The sequence below is a fragment of the Haliotis rubra genome, unplaced genomic scaffold (assembly GCF_003918875.1).
Source record: "Haliotis rubra isolate DU_JTF1 unplaced genomic scaffold, ASM391887v1 Scf393, whole genome shotgun sequence".
Lineage (NCBI taxonomy): Eukaryota > Metazoa > Mollusca > Gastropoda > Lepetellida > Haliotidae > Haliotis > Haliotis rubra.
The window spans coordinates 377835-397210 of NW_025767072.1; the positions used below are offsets into that span (position 1 = coordinate 377835).

General features: G+C 39.6%; 1 protein-coding gene across 3 annotated transcripts in view; it reads right to left on the minus strand.

Annotated features, from left to right (window-relative positions):
• Positions 1–19376, minus strand: part of LOC124286842 — a 199570-nt gene that overhangs the window by 151687 nt on the left and 28507 nt on the right. For 2 of the 3 annotated variants that reach the window (XM_046723282.1, XM_046723283.1), the window contains exon 2: positions 7516–7651. In XM_046723282.1, the coding sequence (XP_046579238.1) occupies positions 7516–7604 (89 nt within the window). In that variant the 5' untranslated portion in view covers positions 7605–7651. Of the gene's footprint in view, positions 1–7515; positions 7652–19376 lie in introns of those variants that run through there. The other variant, XM_046723284.1, reaches the window with a different exon arrangement.

Genomic DNA, 19376 nt, shown 5'->3' on the forward strand with positions numbered 1-19376 from the left:
TAGGATGATGAGGGTAGGAATCCTGTACAATGTTTGTGAAATATGTATGAGGCTTTGTATGCAGTCAAGTCTAGCTATATATGGCTTTAAGTCACCGCTTGGAGAAACATTCCTTTAGAATTATATTTGGTAAATAGTAGTATTTCACTGCCTCAATCATATTTGAAAACTCATGACAACCTATGCTTCATTGTGAGTGATTACGGCTTCATTGTAAAACACAAGGGGTCTTTCTTTTGAATGAACTGAGTCACACTTTCGTTGTGAAATGTTTGGAACTCTAACCAAAGGTGATGTTATGCTGCCTGGAAATATGGCCTTTTAGTAATGCTTTGGTTGCACTTAGTGATAATTGATTGTTAAAAGTGAACTGCATGAGTTTTGTACCACACATATACTCAGCATAATTTAAAACTTTCGACATTTTCCGTTTAATCAAATAAATTAACAAGTATATTAAGCAGTAGTAAACAGTGTGAATACTTTAATTTCGTGAAATTGTAAGTTCACCCGCAAACCTTGACTTTGTAGCCTAGTGATGAAAAACACGAAATGCAGCACTGTGAAGCACTGTCAGTGCTTTAATCCAAGAAAGTCAATGTCTGGTAATGATAGATAACGAAGGAAGACAGGCTTACCAACACTAGTTCCCCGACCGACTGTCAGTGTTGTCGAGCTGAGGGCACAGGAATCTAGGTGTAGAATGTCACGAGAACATTGAAGTGTATTTGTTGTTCAAAAGGTTAATTGAAGGTTTCTGAATTTTCTGAAATTGAAGTTTGTTGTTATTTTTTTCAAACGTAAGCTAAGATTTGTTGACATCAGTACGTGCTTTAACATAAAAACTTACTGGAAACTAGATGACCTGACGCAGTCAATTGAGTGATCGGAAAAGAACTGTGTCTACGATCTGCACGTTACTACGCGCCTATTTGTGACGTCATATATATCTGTGCTATTCCACGAGGGTTAGTTTCATATGTGGCAATTGAAATCGCATTTTTAAAAAAATAAAAAGTAAGAATTATATTGTATGATAAATAGGTTATCACACTCGTGTCATTTGGGATGCGTAATATCCTGCACTAGGAACAAACATTATGTATTTGGCTCGCCAAGGCTTGTTAAATACAATGTTTAGTCCTTATGCAGGATATATACCATATACTTTTAATTTTAATCTTTGTACTTTCAAATTAAGAACATCAACGAGCTACAGGGAGGCGTGATGCAGGTCTGCCCGAGGTCAATGTTACGCGCGTCTTTTTATTGCTCAGAACAAACAATCTTTAATCTTAGGATGAGAGTGTATCAAAACCGGAACTGTTGCCAACCACCCGAGGTCAGGAGCGTCACATGTGACGTCACTCCGTGACGATCAAGCAATAGGATTACGTCATCTTCGGAACAGATTTGTTACTGCAGCTTCCACAAGTAGGGAGATGTTTGGTGGAAGGATAACTGCACAAACTGTCAGAAATCGCTTGCTTGCCGCTGGAGTTCGCTCCCAAAGACCCCATATTGGATCAATTTTAAGTCCACTTCATCACCGCAACCGACTGGTGGGGGCCATGGTTCAATCAAAGAGGGTGGAATTCGGTTATCTTAAGTGACGAATCTGGATGGCCTTTCCAAAAAGACGCTAGCCCGCATATGGCAATTCTTATACAGAATGTTCAACAAAATGCCAGCATTCAAGATCTTGATCGGCCGTCGCGTAGTCCCGACCTCAGGCCTATCGAACACATCTGATACGAGCTTGGTTGACGTGTTCGTCAGCAAGTCAATCCACCACAGACTTCGTCACATTATTGAGCAATGGCGACGTCTTCCTCGGGATGTGTTTACTAACAATCTTAGATCCATGAGAAGACGTTGTTTGGCTGTAAGAGACGCTAGAGGAGGTCAATCGTTAATGAATTGTTCTCCACGCTGTGAACTTCATTTTGTTCATTTTGGAGGGTACCTTGACGTCATGGACGTTATAGTTGTTAAACTGTTTCGGCGAGACATATTTTTGTTTTCCTATAATGTCAAGATATTCTGTGCACATCATACAACTAAAATTATTGTCTTAAACATAATATTAAAAACCTAGTAAAAAAATCCCGAGTGTCAAATTTTCAGTTTTGCTCGGTATATGATGTTTTTAACAGATAATCTCAGCTGACTCAGAGACCTTGCAAGTGTTTATATAGTGCACATATCCATGTATCTAGTATATGCTCAAGGCGCTGACATTTTTTCCCCTCGATCGTTGGATGCCAATCTCAACGGCACATCGTATTATCAATCTCAACTCCTCGGGGAAAATACAACTCTTGCAGCCACGAGGCTCACCGAGTTATTGTGGATTTCTCATCCTTACGAGATACCCATTCACATCTGGGTAGACTGGGACACATAGTTACAGTATTTGTAAGAGGCGACTAACGGGATCGGATAGTCCGGCTCGCTGACAAGGTTGACATATGTCATCGGTCCCCAATTGTGCAGATCGATGCTCATGCTGTTGATCATTGGACTGTCTGGTCCAGACTCGATTATTTACAGATCGCCGCCATAAAGCTGGAATATTGCTGAGTGCAGCATAAAACTTAACTCACTCTCTCATATACTAACGGATTCGTGGGTTCTTTTAAGTGCAAAGGGTTGTGTACTGTACACTGGGGGTTGAGACACTGAAAGAGTCTGCACACAAAGTTGACTCCAAGGTTTTTACACCCGGTCACAGGTGGGCTCGATCCCGTCACGTCAAGCTCGCTGGATCACTTTTTTTTTCTTTTTTTTTAAAAATATTTTTATTTGTTCCCATAACTGAGTAAAAGCATAAAAAGTAAACCAATAAATGCATAAATACATGATCAAAGTTCATTGGGTTCAACACAAATGTTAGGTCAACTGATAGCATAGAGAGAATATACTCCAGTAACAATTATTCCCCCTTCATTAAAGATTACGTCAGAAATTAAATATTGAGAATAAAGGAAACCATTTGTCTGAAAATTGATCAGATTTATTGTTCCTTCTGGATATGAAATTTTCAACCGTATAAATGTCTTCCAAAATTTAAATTTTTTTTATTTACTTTTGGAATTATTTTCTTCAAAGTGCAAGTATATATATATTTTTTAGCAGATAAGATTATATGATTTAGTAATGGTTTATTACCCAAAATTCCAAACCAAACCACGGTCTTTGTTATTTCAAATTTCTGTATATTTTGGATTATCCAATTTTCAAGTTCCTTCCAGAAGGTTTGGGTTACAACACATTCCCAATATACATGACATAAAGTTTCACTATCAACATTACAAAGGCTACATACTGCATTGTCAACCAGTTTCATTTTCATAAGTTCTTTTTTTGTATAAATAATTCTATGCAAAAGTTTAAATTGAAAGTCTAAAAGTTTTACATCTTTCACATTCCTTCTGCAAATATTAAAAATCATACGCCAATCAAAATGAATATCGTAAAATAAGTTTTCCCATTTTAGACAAATATGAGGTTTAATATTGTCAGATAAGAGTTTATCATAAATTAATCTTGAACCTTTTTTCAAATCCATAAAATCTTTATAAAGAAAGTTATCATCCAGATCATTGTTATGTATATTTCTGTATTGTTTTATGGTCAATTTCCATGATTCAGGTATGATATAGAAAACATATTGAAGATCCATATATGTACCTCTAATATCAAATTTGAATCCCGTCACGTCAAGCTCGCTGGATCACTTGCCTGGCGCCTTAGCCAGCTCGCATACCATGCCCCAACATGTAAATTGTACACTATTTCATGATCACAATGGAGCAAATACGTTAGCTTAACAGCGTACTAGTGCATGTGACAGTGTTACATGCAATAGACTGGAGTTAAGACACCTGTGTGTTTTTTTGTAAAATATATGTTAATGACCATTTTTCATAGACATGTACTCTTATTTCTAATACCTCAAAAATATCAACTCAAAGTTCAAATTGATTATCTAACATACTTAGTTATCTAAGCTAAGGAAGCAATTGCAATCACTAGGATTTTCTAGTATATTTCCAAAGTTTATATTCAAAATGGGTTTACAGTCCATTCCAACGGGTAACTGGAATTTGAGAAAATGTCCGTATGGGATAATATCTGTATTCCGAATCAACTAGAGGTTACACCAAGTGCGTGCATGGTTACTTTTTTCACAACAACGTGAAAACAATGGTCAGATGTAAATACAGAGTGGAGTGTTCGTTTATTTAAAGAACCACTAAACTTTGTTTTTTGTTACTCTTTTAACTATTACATATGAAAGATGTGTGGTTAGTCTTATGCGGAACACCAAATTCATTCTTTAAAAACTTGTGGTTAATTAATACCGAGCGATTAAAAGTGGCCAAAAAGTCGCCTGCTTCTCTCTCGCCCGCCAACGAAACCACAGACAGGTTACGTAACTCTGTCGCCAGAGCACTGCAGTGACGTCATATGAGGAACGATTTTCAGTTAGTTGTATAGAAAATGTGTAGCACGCTCATCATTTTGATGATTTCTCGACATCAACGACGACATGCCGAATCGTTGCTTTGTCGTCAATTGCTCCTTGGGGTCGGGCAATGGTGTCCCCATGCACAGATTTCCACAGGACCCCGCAGTTCGCGCTAAATGGGTTATGTTTGTGAGTGCGAAGCGAGCGTTGTGGAAGTCTGAAACGATATCTTAGTGTGTTCAGATCGCTTCACGGAAGTTAAAGAATCAAAACTACTTACTAGTTGTAGTAAAATATGCATATGATTGATGACCATAAAGATTTTCTATGACACAACTTGTAACAACGATTTCTTCCTCGGAAGTGAGGTTGTGGTCGAAGTAGCAATAATATTGTAAGTAGTATTATATTGACACCCACCTCGCTGCCACGAGAGAAATTGTTATGTTATATGCTATGTCATGCAAAATCCTATTGGCCATCAATAAAATACATATTTTACTACCAGTAGAAAGTAGTTTTGATTTTGTAACTCGGTTAAAACAAACTAAATACCATTTATCCTCAGACTGGCGGATGTTCCCGACAGGGCGCCGCCATTTTTAAAAATAAAAATATCTGTTAGAATTAATGAGATTATAGTTTGTTTTCATCAAGTTAGAAAATCAAGACTACTTTCTACTCGTAGTTAAATATGTATTGGAATCATAACCAAACGGATTTTGCATGACACAACTTATAACATAACGATTTCTTCCACGGAAGCGAGGTGGGGGTCGAAGTCACAATACTGCGCGATAAATTTCTTGCTACATTCACGTGGTTAATGTCCACTCACCAGTATGTAGATACTAGTCAATGTGCGTCTTTATATTTGGTCTTATAATCCTAATTAGTTTATTATCATACTTGTATGCATTTTGAAACTAAATAAAAAGCAGACGATCCGCTGATACTTATAGTGAATTTATAACAGAACTGTAATATCTAGACATTTTATCGTTTGCCAATGTGAATCATAATTCGCACACACACCCTAGTACATGTTGTCTGTCTCATTACACTTCACGGCGAAAACAATGATTCTGTTAAATGCTACGACAAATGAATACAAACAAAATGCAAATATTAAAATTAAAACAGATTAAAGTTATAGGAACAATATCAGGCCATTACCTTGTTCGAGGAATGTATCCATCAATATTCACAAAACTGTTCCAAATGATGTGTCTTTTAACAGTTTAATATACGAAAAAGTGATAAATCTTTTCAGGTATTGGTGTATAGTCTCATTGGTCACCCAAGATAGCACACCTGGCAACTAATTGCATAATGGCCGCCTTTCTTTAAAAACAGTAATTTAGTTAGCCAATAATGGGCAATCAATCAATGTATTGCCGGTTAATCCTTTGAAAGAAGGACGTTGTTTTTACGCAGACACAGACACGACAGAGTGTATTCAGTATAGATAAGTAAATCTACATACATAAACACTACCTTTTGACAATTCCGCTGTGTAAGATAAAAGTAATTAATCAATCAGCGTGTTATCGGTTAATCCTTTGATCGATGTTTATAATGTTGAATATTTACTCCAGAGACAAGAAATGCCAAATGGGAACCTTTGCCGGGTAATCTAAGTGTGTTACCACTAATTATACTTGTTATAAATTCATTAACTGACCATCAAGTGAATGATGACAAATAACATGTGTAGGTTTATACCACCTAACACGGGTTACAACAAGGGAGTATTAATTGCTGTATTGCATGTGAAAACTTATGGGCCGACACTGTTTTGAGAATACAAACAGATTTTTACATGACATGATTAAATATCGAGGTAAAAAACACAGAAATGGGATCAATTTGGATGACAATTAAATGACAGTAGATTGTGAGAACATATAGCTTTCATTTTCCACAACAATTGTCACGATTTCAGGTTTTACAAGCCTGTAAACAAGATAATTTAACCCCTAAAATGTAGATGAATTCTGCATCGGCCCTCAAAGCTATTCCTCATATAACGTCACAGAGGCGCTCCGCTCTGATTGGTTGAAATTTCGTTCGCGGGTGAGAATTGTGCACTGTTGTCAAAAAGGTCGATTTAAGTCAATTAAAGGTCGAAATGAGTAGTTTTAATGACGGGGTTTCATTTATAAGGATGCCAGTTAGTGATTTATGTATTTGTACCCCGTAGGGTTTATGTGACCTTTAAACAACCCTTTAAACGTGTGTAAATCTGACAGCCAGATGATACATAGATTTCAAACGCTGTTCATTTGGTCGCCTGATAAGTCTAACATATGTTATATTTGGGATTACACTTTCTTAGTAAAGTACAGTTTTTAGTACTTTTGGGGTTGAGTCCCATCCGGGATTCGAGCCCATACCCTCAGATCGCCTAATCGCCAGCACACAAGGTCAGACGCCTAGACCGCTCAGCCACCGCGGCTTCCACAAAAATGGAAGTCGGACAACTGGTAGCTTAGACTGCGGACTTTGTGTACCCCTCTGATAAGTGTTAATCGGCACGGCTCCCAAGGCCGAAAGCTATGAAATACACAATGCCAATTTAGAAAGTGGTCAATTGTAACATATGTTATATTTGGGATTACACTTTCGGTTCCGGATGGGACTCAACCCCCAAAGTACTAGAATCTGTACTTTACTGAAAAACTGTAATCCCAAATATCACATATCTTACATTTGACCACTTTCTAAATTGGCATTGTGTATTTGACGCCTGATAAGTCGTTTATTTCTAATGTGAGTAAATTTGGGAAATACTGTTCGTTTGTGTGGTGATAAAATGATACAGAGACATTTAACATTCCTATGTTAATGACATATTCACCATAATAAGATGCTTTTACTTCCCATGTTTTTTTTAATCAGGTACAGCAGACTGAAATATTGAGATACTTGATGACGAACACTTGTTAAACTCGTCAAATCATCCAAATATGGTCACATATAAGTGGAACTAAATAGAAAGCCTACCCAGAAGTGAGACACGACAGACACACTATACTCACTTGATACACTCCTCATGATACGCCTCTTCTCCCTCTACACATTGAGTCTCTGGTGGAATAACCTGACCACAGTAACCACATAGTAACATCTCATCGGGAATCCATGGGTTGTTTTACATTACAGTGAATGAGAAATCTGAAACATAAAACAAATTTGGATAAGGACAAACTTTTTGGATGAACAACCGGATGTGCAAGTAAATATAAACTGTAAAGACAAAAGAATATCCAGTCTTGAATATCCTCTCATTATGAAATACACAATGCCATTTAGAAAGTGGTCAAATGTAACATATGTTATAGTTTGGATTAAACTTTCTTAGTAAAGAACCAATTCTAGCACTTTGTGGGGCTCATTCATTGTAACCTTGTTTATTGTTTATTCAATATATACACATGGAACTTTATTAAGTACCACCTAACATATTTTAACCTTTTTCATGCACTGGGAACATGTCATAAAAGGCTTTGTAACTTTTTTATGATTGAAGATAAATTAATACGTTTTAACCATATTGATCTAAAGATAATTGCCAATGTTCTAACATTCTAAATCATATTTTGAAGTTTTTTTGAAAGAAAATGCCCAAAAACGTGTTTTTAACCGAAAACGGTCTATAAAATAATTGACAAATAAAATTGCATTAGTTTAAAACTTACTTCACATGTCCTTAAAAACAAATGATGTAGGTATATAATGGCAAAAGAAATTTTTTCGTTGTAGCCAGGAATTAAGGTCAAAATGTTGAATTAAACTTAAATGTTCCCATGTAGGAACACTGGCAGGATCATCATTAAAATCAAATTGTTTACATAAACTGCAATAATAAATGAGGAAAACAATGAATGATGTGTTCAATTCTTTATTTCAAATAATAGAATAATTATATAATTATTATTCTATAGCGCCTAACTTCCACCCATACAGCTTGCGCAGTGGCGCTTTATACAGGAGATATAAGAAAAAGTCATTCAGAAAAGCTAGTAAAAGGCTTGCTTGGAGAGGTGTGTCTAAGATAGTCTAAGGTTTGTCACAATCATCAAAGGAAGATGTAGATCGTTCCACAGTAGGTGATCTGAGGCAGAGAAGGCTCGATCACACATTGATGATTTCATAATTGGGACTCATAGGCGAAGATGGTCGACAGAACGGAGAGTACGGGTTGGTTGCTATGTGCTCACAAGTCTTTTGACACGATGATTCATCATAGACACAGTTTGGGGCTAGAAGAAGTATTTTGCACTCAATCCTGAAATCAAAGACAGCCAGTGGAGGGCCTACAGGATAGGTGTCTTATGCTCTGTTCCGGGCCTGCGCGTTACAGCCATTGCTGCTGCATTCTGGATTCGCTGTAACTTTGGCATCAGAGATGAAGGAATATGGAAGAAAACAGAGTTACAATAATACAGTCGTGATGAGATGAGAGTCTGCAAAGGAAATCTTGCCGTTTTTATGGTCAAGAAGATGGCGGATTTTAGTGATGTTGTGAATGTGGAAGAAGCAAGTTTTGCTCAAGGACTTGACATGTATTTTAAGGGAATGGAGTATGATTCCAAGATTTCTTACAGATGTTATGGTTTGCGACATTGCTGTTGCCAATGTTAAGTGACAGAGGTGCAGCCAATTTCAAAAGCTGCTGTTTAGAACCAAGTAGTAGAAATTCTGTTTTACTCTCATTTACTTTGAGAAAATTCACAGTCATCCAGGATCTAACACCGCTCACAGAGGCTTCAATTTGACTGATTCCAGTAGCAGTTTCAGATGGCTTTATATAGTATGACCAGAAATTATTGAGAATTTTAGGAATATGTTTAATTGGATTTCTAGTATAAACAACCTAGACCAGCTATCAAATGGATATGGCATTGAGCACCAGGTAGGCCCAGAAATTGACTGTTGGTGACAGGAGGCGGCTTGGTATTCTTGTTTCTAAAAACAAACGAGGTGAGGTGAGGTGAAATTGGGTTTAACGTCGTGCTGGAGAATATTTCGCTCATATGACGACGTGCATGCGTGTGTATGTGTATGTGCGGCTGCTTGTACTAGCCCAGACAGAAGCTGGTTTTATAGTGCTACTCCACTGAGATACCATGCCGCAGTGAAGCATGAATACCCCACTCAGACACATTATACTGACTCCGAGCCGACCAGTCCTTGTTGTACCCATTAATGCCGAGCGCCAGGCAGGGACCAACAAGTACCATATTTTAACGTCTTTTGGTATGACGCGGTCGGGGATCGAACCCGCGACCTTCCGCTCTCCGGGCGGACGCTCTAACCACTACACCACGGAGGCGGTCTAAAAACAAACGAAGGAGTTAAGGCTGGATATGATTGATAGAGGAACTGTGGCAGAAAAGTCGAGGAATTCCATCACCGATCATGAAACCTGAACAAAAGGAGCAAAGGTTGAACTGGTGCTTACAGCATAGAAATTTTAACTTGGACAAAGTGATTTTCTCAGATGAAAGTTCTGTGTGGCTGTTTCCTAATACACTGAAATTCTGGACCATACAAACTGAAAAACCTTTGTATCAGCACAGTCCGAAATTTAACGTGTGGGGTGGCATATCTGCGAAAGGGGCAACGCTCCTCTGTGTATTTGAAGGGAATATGAATAGTGAGCGGTACACAGATATTCTCGAGGGACATTTACTTCCATCTGCTCACGTGTTATATGGAAATATTTGGATTTTCCAGGAGGACAACGACCCAAAACATCGTTCAAAGCATTCACAGGCCTGGTTTTGGACCAAAATATGACATTATTAGATTTTCCAAGCTATAGTCTAAAATCTAAATCTAAGACCTAAATCCAATAGAAAATGTTTGGGGACTTATGAAGGGAAGTGTCAATAAGAAAAATCTGACAAATATTGCTGAAATGAAAGAAGAAGTGGTCCGATATTGGGACAGCATGGTCCTCGACTTTCTAACTTTTTTGATCAGTAGTATGCCTTCCACATTGAAGCCAGCATTGCTGACTAGGTGACTTGACAAAATAGTAACTTTCACCTGTCTTTGAATCTGGAGTTATGTTCTGCTTATATTCACATTTAATACGTGAGTAATGACTAAAAAAATAAAAAAATACAATCTTAAAATTCTCAATAATTTCTGGTTGTACTTGTAGATATGTAGGTCTGATTGTCGTGAGCCTTGAGATGAATGATCAAACCGTGTTTCCTGATTATATCACTAATTGGTAGGATATATCTGCTGAAACGGTAAAGCCATCAGAACTGAACCCTGTGGAACACCAACGTTAACTGTTATCGTCAGTGAGGTAACATCGCCAATCTTGACAAACTGAATCAAACAAGAAAGAGCCTTTCCTGTAACACCGAGTCTTTCCTCCAAGCGAGAAAGCAGTATCGTGTGGTCTATGGTGGCGAAGGCAGATGATGACATTCAGGGTGACATTCTGCTGGTCTATTGTCCTGATGACACCGTTATTGACACGAGCAAGCGCTATGTGCTATGTTTGAATTGATAATTGAGTTGAGTTGAGTTGGGCTTTACGTCACATCGGCATTATTCCAGCCATATAGTGACGAGAACAAGTCTGCATTAATATACATTGTAAGTACAAAAATATGCATTGTAAGTACAAAGTGGTTTGATTTCAAAGAAACACGTTCGTTACATTGTCATTTTGGAACAGAATGTCATAGCACTAAATTGAAAAGCAGGTAAATTCGTTAGTGACATTACACAGTTACAGTTTATGATAGAGATCAACTTCCCTCAGGTAGTTCAGTATCAGATGAGCGCTCACGCTGGAGAACAGATCTTTCAGATTGGTTGCGTGATAATGCGAGTCCCTTGCAGATGTAAAGTCCACACAGTCAAGCAGAATATGCTTGACGGTGAAAGCCTCATTGCAGGAGAGACATATGGGGGGTCCATCCCCTTCCGTTTTTAGCAGAAAGTCATGTGTAAATCGACTGTGGCCAATACATCGTCGTAAAATTACTTCATCACGTCTTGACTTACAACTCAAGTAGGTATAACCGATTGTTGGCTTCAATTCGTGGAGTTTGTTTCTTCCTACTTGAGTGTCCCACCTTTTTTGCATCAGGTCCCGAGTATAGCTTCTGATAGTGGGTTTGAAATCACTGTACGGGATTAGCAGTGGAGATAGGGGCTTTTCTAGAGCTGCTTTTGCTGCAGCATCGGCCTTAGTGTTACCTGCTATGCCGACGGCAACCAGCAGAGGACAATGTTGCATTGGGCAGTAGAGAGGTCGTTGTAAAGTTCCAAAATGTCCAGAATGATGGGGTGACTCGAAGTAACATTTTAAAGTGCTTGAAGGCAAGATAATGAATCTGTGAAAACGATGAAGTTTTTGGAATGATTCTGCTGTTTAATATAGGTCAGAGCTGAAAAGATAGCTTTGGCCTCGGCAAAGAAAATAGAACTGTTGTCGGGGATCCTAGAGGAGACAGTCTTGAATCAAATGACTGTAGCGATGGCAACTTAGCCATCGTCCTTGGATCCGTCTGTGAAAATGGATCTGTGAGTGTTATACTTCGAACGTAACTGGTTGTGTTCCTGTTGGAACACCAAGGGATTTGTTTCAGACTTTTTGAGTTTGGTGAGGGTAAGATCGACCTGTGGTTTCACCATTTGCCATGGTGGTGAGGACAGAAGTTTGTATGTTGCAATGATGTTGAGATCAATGTTAGCTGCAGATATGTGTGGTTTGATCCTGATTCCAAGTGGTGGAACCAGGCTTGGCAGTTTAGGAAATAAGTTTTCATAGAGCGGGTTGAAGACACAATTGTATGCTGGATTGGACTCATTTGAACGTAATTTAGTGATATACTGCAGTGAGAGTTTAATGCAGCGTTGTTCAAGGGAAGGTTCATTGGCCTTCGCATATAGACTGTCTACCGGAGAGGTCCTAAAAGCTCCCAGGCAGAGCCTCATCCCTTGGTGGTGGATAGAGTCTAATTTTTCTAAATTGCTTTTGCAGGCTCCACCGTAGACAATGGAGCCATAATCTAGTTTACTGCGAACTAAGTCCAAGGAATTTGGCCTCTTCTACTACCTTGATGGGAGTACCATCTAAAGTTAGGTCTGGATCCTTGTGTGGTTTGTATTTACGACAAAAGTGAATACAATTTGTTTTGGAAATTTTGAAAACTGAAAACCATTTTCATTGGCCCATTTTTGGATTTTGTTAAGGCAGAGTTATAGCTGCCTTTCTTTTGCGTACATGTTCTTACCACGACATGAAATATTGAAGTCTTCCACGAAAAGGAATCCGTCAACGCAACTGTTCAGAACGTTAGTGAGGCTGTTAATTTTGATGCTAAAAAGTGTGACAGACAGGATGCTGCCTTGGGGGACGCCCTGATCTTGGTGGAAATAGTCAGACAGTGTGGAACCCACCCGAACTTGAAATTGTCTGTTATTTAAAAACTGAGATATGAATTGAGGTAGTCTACCCCTCAATCCAAACTCGTGTAAATATTTTAGGATACCATGTTTCCACGTTGTATCATATGCTTTTTCTAAGTCGAAAAAGATAGATACTGTATGTTGTTTGTTGACAATGGAGTTTTTGATGAATGATTCCAGACGCACCAGATGGTCAATGGTACTTCGGTTTTTTCGGAAACCACATTGGAGGTCACTGAGGAGGTTATTGGTCTCCAAGTACCAGATTAATCGATTGTTGACCATGGGCTCCATGGTTTTGCAAACGCAGCTAGTTAGTGATATAGGACGGTAGTTTGAGGGATCAGTATGATCTCGGCCGGGTTTTCGTATAGGGATGATAATGGCATTGTGCCACGAAGGGGGAAAGTGTCCGGATGTCCAGATTCCATCAAATATATTTAGGAGTGTTTCCAAGCCTATGTCAGGGAGGTGTTTCAGAAGCTGATAATGGATTTCATCAGCTCCTGCCGCAGTGTCGTGAGCCTGTCCTAGGGCAGTACGTAATTCATGGAGGGAAAACGTTTCGTTGTAATCCTCCCCATTATCAGAGTTAAAATTGACTGGTTTCTTTTCTTGTTGGGTTTGGTATTTCTGGAACTGAGGGTTATTATTTGATGAGGAGGAGTGGTTTGCCAAAGTTTCGCCAAGTTTGTTTGCAATTTCAGATTTGTTTGTTAGGTGGGAGTCACCATCTTTCAGGTGGTGAACTCCTGATTTTGAATTGATAATCACTCTTGAAGGGTTCAAGCAGGCCGTTATTGAGTAGGTGTTATTCAAGCCTCCCTGAAATATTTTTCTCCAAACATTTTGAAATGAAAGACAGATTAGATACTGGCCGGTTGCTTTTTTTAACTCATCCGGATGTAAATTGGCCTTTTCAATGAGTAGTATACATAGTGACAGTTATATTACTTGGTCCCTCTATAAGGATTATTTCCCCAAAATAGACCTTTCTCAAGGATAAACCCATCGGGTTGCTGGATGAGAATTGTGAGTTCCCTGTATGAGGTTTATTTTTTTTAAACTAAGGCTTTACAAAAAAATGATGACCGTTGTTGGTTTATCATGTATAGATATGTATAGATTACTGTGAAAAGTTTTCGCAGTAAGCGACCTCATTTTGAAACTTGGAAGCGGAAGTGGAATGACGTCATAAACAGGTTCCAGAATCCCTTTGCAATAATATAGACAGAGCCTAGCTTAGGAGGATGATGCATTTCTCAGCATAGGCACTAAGTTATAAACACGCAGTCTTTAAGCAGTTCAGACAGTGTAACAGTAGAGCGTTGTACTTGCCAGACAGCGATGGGCAGCAAATGGGGCCAATCTTGGCAACAGGACATGGCCAGATGTCATTTGTTCAGATGAATCCAGGTTTAACTTATCCTTTGCAGATGGACGTCAACAGATTTATTGACGTAAAGGTAAACGACTCGCGCCAAACTGTGTCCTTGAACATGATCGTTTTGGAGGGGGTGGTGTCATGATCAGATCACAGACCCTCAGAGGCTGCAGACCATCCAACAGCTGTTCCTGAGAAATGTGTGTCTTTCAATGCCCCAAAGACTGCGAGCATGTCTTGCAGCGCACGCTGGACACACACGATATTGACTGCAAGTGACCCCTCCTTTGTGTGATGTCATTGTTGCGTCACTGATGTTGTTGTTGACTGGACATTTGCAGATGAAATTATTCACAGATGTTCACTTAAAACATATCTGCCAGTTAGGTTTATATATGTTGAAATTAGTGTGAGTAAAGAAAGTATGAATGTCAAATTACATTTTTAATGGCTTTCAGTATAGTTTGGGCTATTTTACGCGACAGTGGGCTGACGATCATACTGTGTCTTTGCGTCGGGATGTAAGCCATGAGCAGCGTTCCATTGTTCACGACTTTCGTCAGGTAGTGGTCTTTGTTTTCCATAAAAACGTAAGGAGAACCAACATCGACCAGGTCAAACAGCTTGCCGCCAAAGTCTGTGGATATTTCCATTCATCGTAGTTGTTGCGGACTAGGTCGTACCGAGTGTTGCTGACTGCTCCTCCAGTATCGATGACATCGCCTGCTACCGCCGTTGCCGGATCCGCCGGAGGTCACTTCAACGCATTTGTAAATGTTGTTTTTCAATTGCAAGACATACAGTTTGCCAACGATTCCTGGCTCGTCGAATCAGCGCGTGTCCCTGAGGTCCGAGATCACTATATTGGGGCATTTTCTCAGTCGCATGGGTGTTCCTTGACCAGAAACTTTAGTCATTGTTTTACATGCAGCATTGCGCTGAGGTATCCTATACTTACGAGAATATATTTTATATCTAAAACTGAAATTATTAATTCTGTGATGTTGCCTTGCGTTAACTTTTTGTACTGTAAGTACGGCTTAGACCCTGCGTGGAATTTTTCCACCCCCGGTCTCTCTTGGGATGCCTTGTTGAAAAAGAACATGGTGAAGCTGGCACTTTTAACCAACTAGGACATTCACCCGTTCGTAGAGAAAGGCCTGCATAGCGGGATCTCGATGGTCTTCAAACGGTATGTGGAGGCCAACAATGAGTATGTAAAAGGCTACGACCCCAGCAAAGATGGAATTCAAATTCTTTACCACAACGCCAAATATCTGTACGCCTAGGCCATGAGCCAGTATCTGCCTAGGGGCTGCTTTGAGTGGGTAGATAGCAAGAATTTTAATACGAACAACATTATGGCTATTCCATAAAACTTCAAGACTGGATACATATTCAAAGTGGACTTGGAATATCCCGCGGAACTCCACGCCACCAACAACAGCTATCCACTTGCTCCTGAACAGTTGACTGTGAATTCGGGCTCGATGTCCGAACATCAGCGGACGTTGTTTAGAGTTAACAAACTGACCAGCATCGAGAAACTGATACCCAACCTGCAGCTGTACTTGTCATTGGGGATGAAGCTAACCAGAGTACATCGAGTTCCAAAATTCGTTCAAAATCCCTGGATGGAGCCCTATATGCGATTGAACACGAATCTGAGAATTTAAGGAAACAGGTGAATGTAAAACTAGTCCGATCCAGCGGGGAAGAAAAACTGAGAAAACTCATAGCCAGCCTGTCTTTAATCGATGTAAAATCTTCGATAATGACTTGGTAGCGCTGCACATGGCTAAAAGCCACGTCAGGCTCAACCGGCCCGCCTACGTTGGGATGAGCATCCTCCACTTATCGAAATATTTAATGTACAGTTTCAACTATAAGGAATTGAAACAAGAGTACAACAACAGGTGTGAACTCTTGTATAGACACTGATTCCTGGTTGTTGAATATACAAACAAAAGACATGTACGAGGACATGTCGTAACACATTCACCTGTACGATACCAACGACTATTCAAAAGACCACCCGATCCCCGACCAAGCCAACAAAAAAGTGCTAGACAAGATGAAGGACGAATGTGTTGGGACACCCATCGAGGAATACAATGGGTTAAGTCCCAAGATGTATTCCATTAAGAAAGTTGAAGACGACAAAATCAGAAAATCGAAAGGCGTTAAAAAACATGTGGTAAAATACCACTTAAGCCACGCCAGATTCAAGGAAGCCCTGTTCAAGAATAAAACGTTTAAACACCGAATGAACAGTTTGAGAAGTGGCGGACACAGGATCTACGGACTGATTGCGAACAAAACGTCGTCGCCCATGGACACCAAATGATGGGTTGCCATCGACGTTGTAAACACTAACGCGTACGGACACCTTAATATCAAAGTACAAAAAAAATATCCTAAATACATAATTCATGGAAAAAATCTATTACAGCCCACGTGGATATTGGAAAGGCACGGACACCAAACCGAAACTCGCTGAAGCTGCTCGAGTCTCCAAAGAAAAAGCCAAAGCTTGGCTTTAAAAACAAGCTCTCTGGTGAGTCTACCTGCCGGCGCCTCGGTACATTCAGCATTTTGATGCCAAATCGCATCCATCAAGCCAACCTCCTGTTTCTCCCACACGACAGGGTAGGATGTAAAACCTACAAGTATGCCTGACCATCGTGGACGTTGCCAGTTGCTACAAGGAATCCGAACCGTTAACAACCAAAGATTCGACCGAAGTCACCAAAGCCTTGGAATGCATCTACAAACACAGTCGCTTGACCTGGCTTGCCGTCTTGCAAGTCGATCCTGGACACGAGTTTATGGGAACCATGTCGCAGCTGCTAGTCAAGCACAAAGTGCATGTTCGGCGAGGCGTGGCTGGAGTTCACTGCGGCCGAGCCATCGTCAAGAAATTCAATCGCACCTTAGCTTAACGCATGTTCTCGCACCAGTACTCGCAGGATTTAATCCATCCCAAAAGCAGAAATATGGAATGGGTTTTATGCTTGCCGCGAGTTGTGGATGCCATTAACAATGAAGTCACCAGACTCGTGGGCAAGAGACCCATCGAAGCCATCGAAATGAAATCTGTTGCTGCCGAATCGTCTGCAGCATCACGTCGATCGGAAAAAACATTACCGGACCAGGTCAGCATTAGATACCTGTACCAGCCGGGTAAATACGAGGGGGGCAGTAGAAAATGTGCGACCCATCCGATATGGTCCATGAAAACATACCACGTCGACCAAGTCGACATCAAAGACAACACAGCGAACTTGTACTACTTAAAAACAGGCCGTCAAGAGGGTTCGTCAGAGAGGAATTACAGATTGTCCCTCACGACACGGTATTACTCCCTTATTAAAGAGTCGAACCCTTTTCTATCCACCTAAAACTGAGGTCATATCCACTCAGGATAAACCAACAATGGAAAGCACTTTTTCATAAAGCCTTAGTTTAGAAGAAATACACCTTAGGCAGGGAGCTCACAATTCTCATCCTTGAGAAAGGCTTTTTGGAACATAAGCCTTATAGAGGGACCATGTAATAGAACTGTCACTTTGTATACTACGTAATGAGAGGAGTGACGACTACCTGTTTGAAAACCATGGCATCCCTCAATGAACTGTTGACCACATTGGATAATGTACTGAAGAGAGAATCCAAACTTGTTTTTAAAAGCCATGTTGGTATGGCATCCAGGCTAGAAGAAGTTGCATTAGCTTTGGATATATAATATCTTATTTCCTCTGGATAAGTTAAGGAGATTTTGGCTTGTTGGCTTGACATAAATTGCTGCTGTGTTGTACAATTTGTATCCCACTTCAATAAAATTCCTTGAAATTGTTGCAGTTGTGTTCTGTCGAGGTGCATACAAATGCTCATTTTGAACAACGCCATCGTTTTTCAGCTGCACCGCATATCTGTTTCTGTTTGCTGATTTCATCGTTATACCAGCCACAGTGAGGATGAATGACAACAGAATTAGACTTCAGAGGAGCATGCTTATCCAATATTCGAGATAAGCAAGTAGTAAACACATCAGTCTAATTATCAACTCCACAAGAACCAGAGAGGGACTGTAGCAGCTCAGAAGATTCAATGTCATTAGAAAACAGCCTAATGTCTATATTTGGAGTCTTCAAGTAGCTAAGTTTAGTGAGTTTGAAAGAGCACTGGACAAGTGAATGATCAGATATCTGTTTGTCACTGACTTCAACAACATCCAGAATATCACAACTATCCTTGGTTATGACTAGGTCTAGTGTATGACCTGATCGACACATGTTGTAGGAGATTGAAAGGTGCTGGCATGTCTGAGAAAGATTTAGCAAAGCAGTCAGACACAGAATTAAAATGGATTTTGAAATCCCCCCATTAGAACCAGATGGCCTGGTTCAAGGGCATTTCTTGACATGACCTAGCTAATATTTAGGAACACTTGCCACATGATTTTGACAGCTGAAATTTTGTGTTAGTGGAGGTAGCAATCAATATCAATCTACTGTAAGTTATATACCACCTCATCATCGTAATTCATGTGATTGTTTAACAAACATTTCATTACCTAGCTCTTCTCGGAGCATTCCTGCATCATCGATTTATGTGTTAAAGAAAGTTTTGTTCACTAAATTTCAAGAAAGAAAGGTGTGATTTTTCTATTTTTTTTATATGACACACTTTATTGTCCTAAGTGACACACTTTTTTGTCCATGGGACCATATGAAAAACAGTTTCTAAACATCGCTTGTACAATACAACTGGTTTGCAAACTGGCCTTAAGTTTGACACACATATGTACTTATAAACAAGTGGTAACACTTTACATCCACAATTCTGCTGCATCAGTTACTTTTTTACAAACATCACAATATACACCCCACAGTCTTCACAACTGTTTCGTACCGTGTTTCACAAAAATAACGTTTTGTTTCATTTTTCACGATGATCAATATTCCCATATGGGAACATACCAGTATCTCTGGAACAGTTTGTGATATCAATATGAAATTTTGGATTTTTCTTAGTTATTATGAGATTGTCCTGTAAATTTGAAGTGTT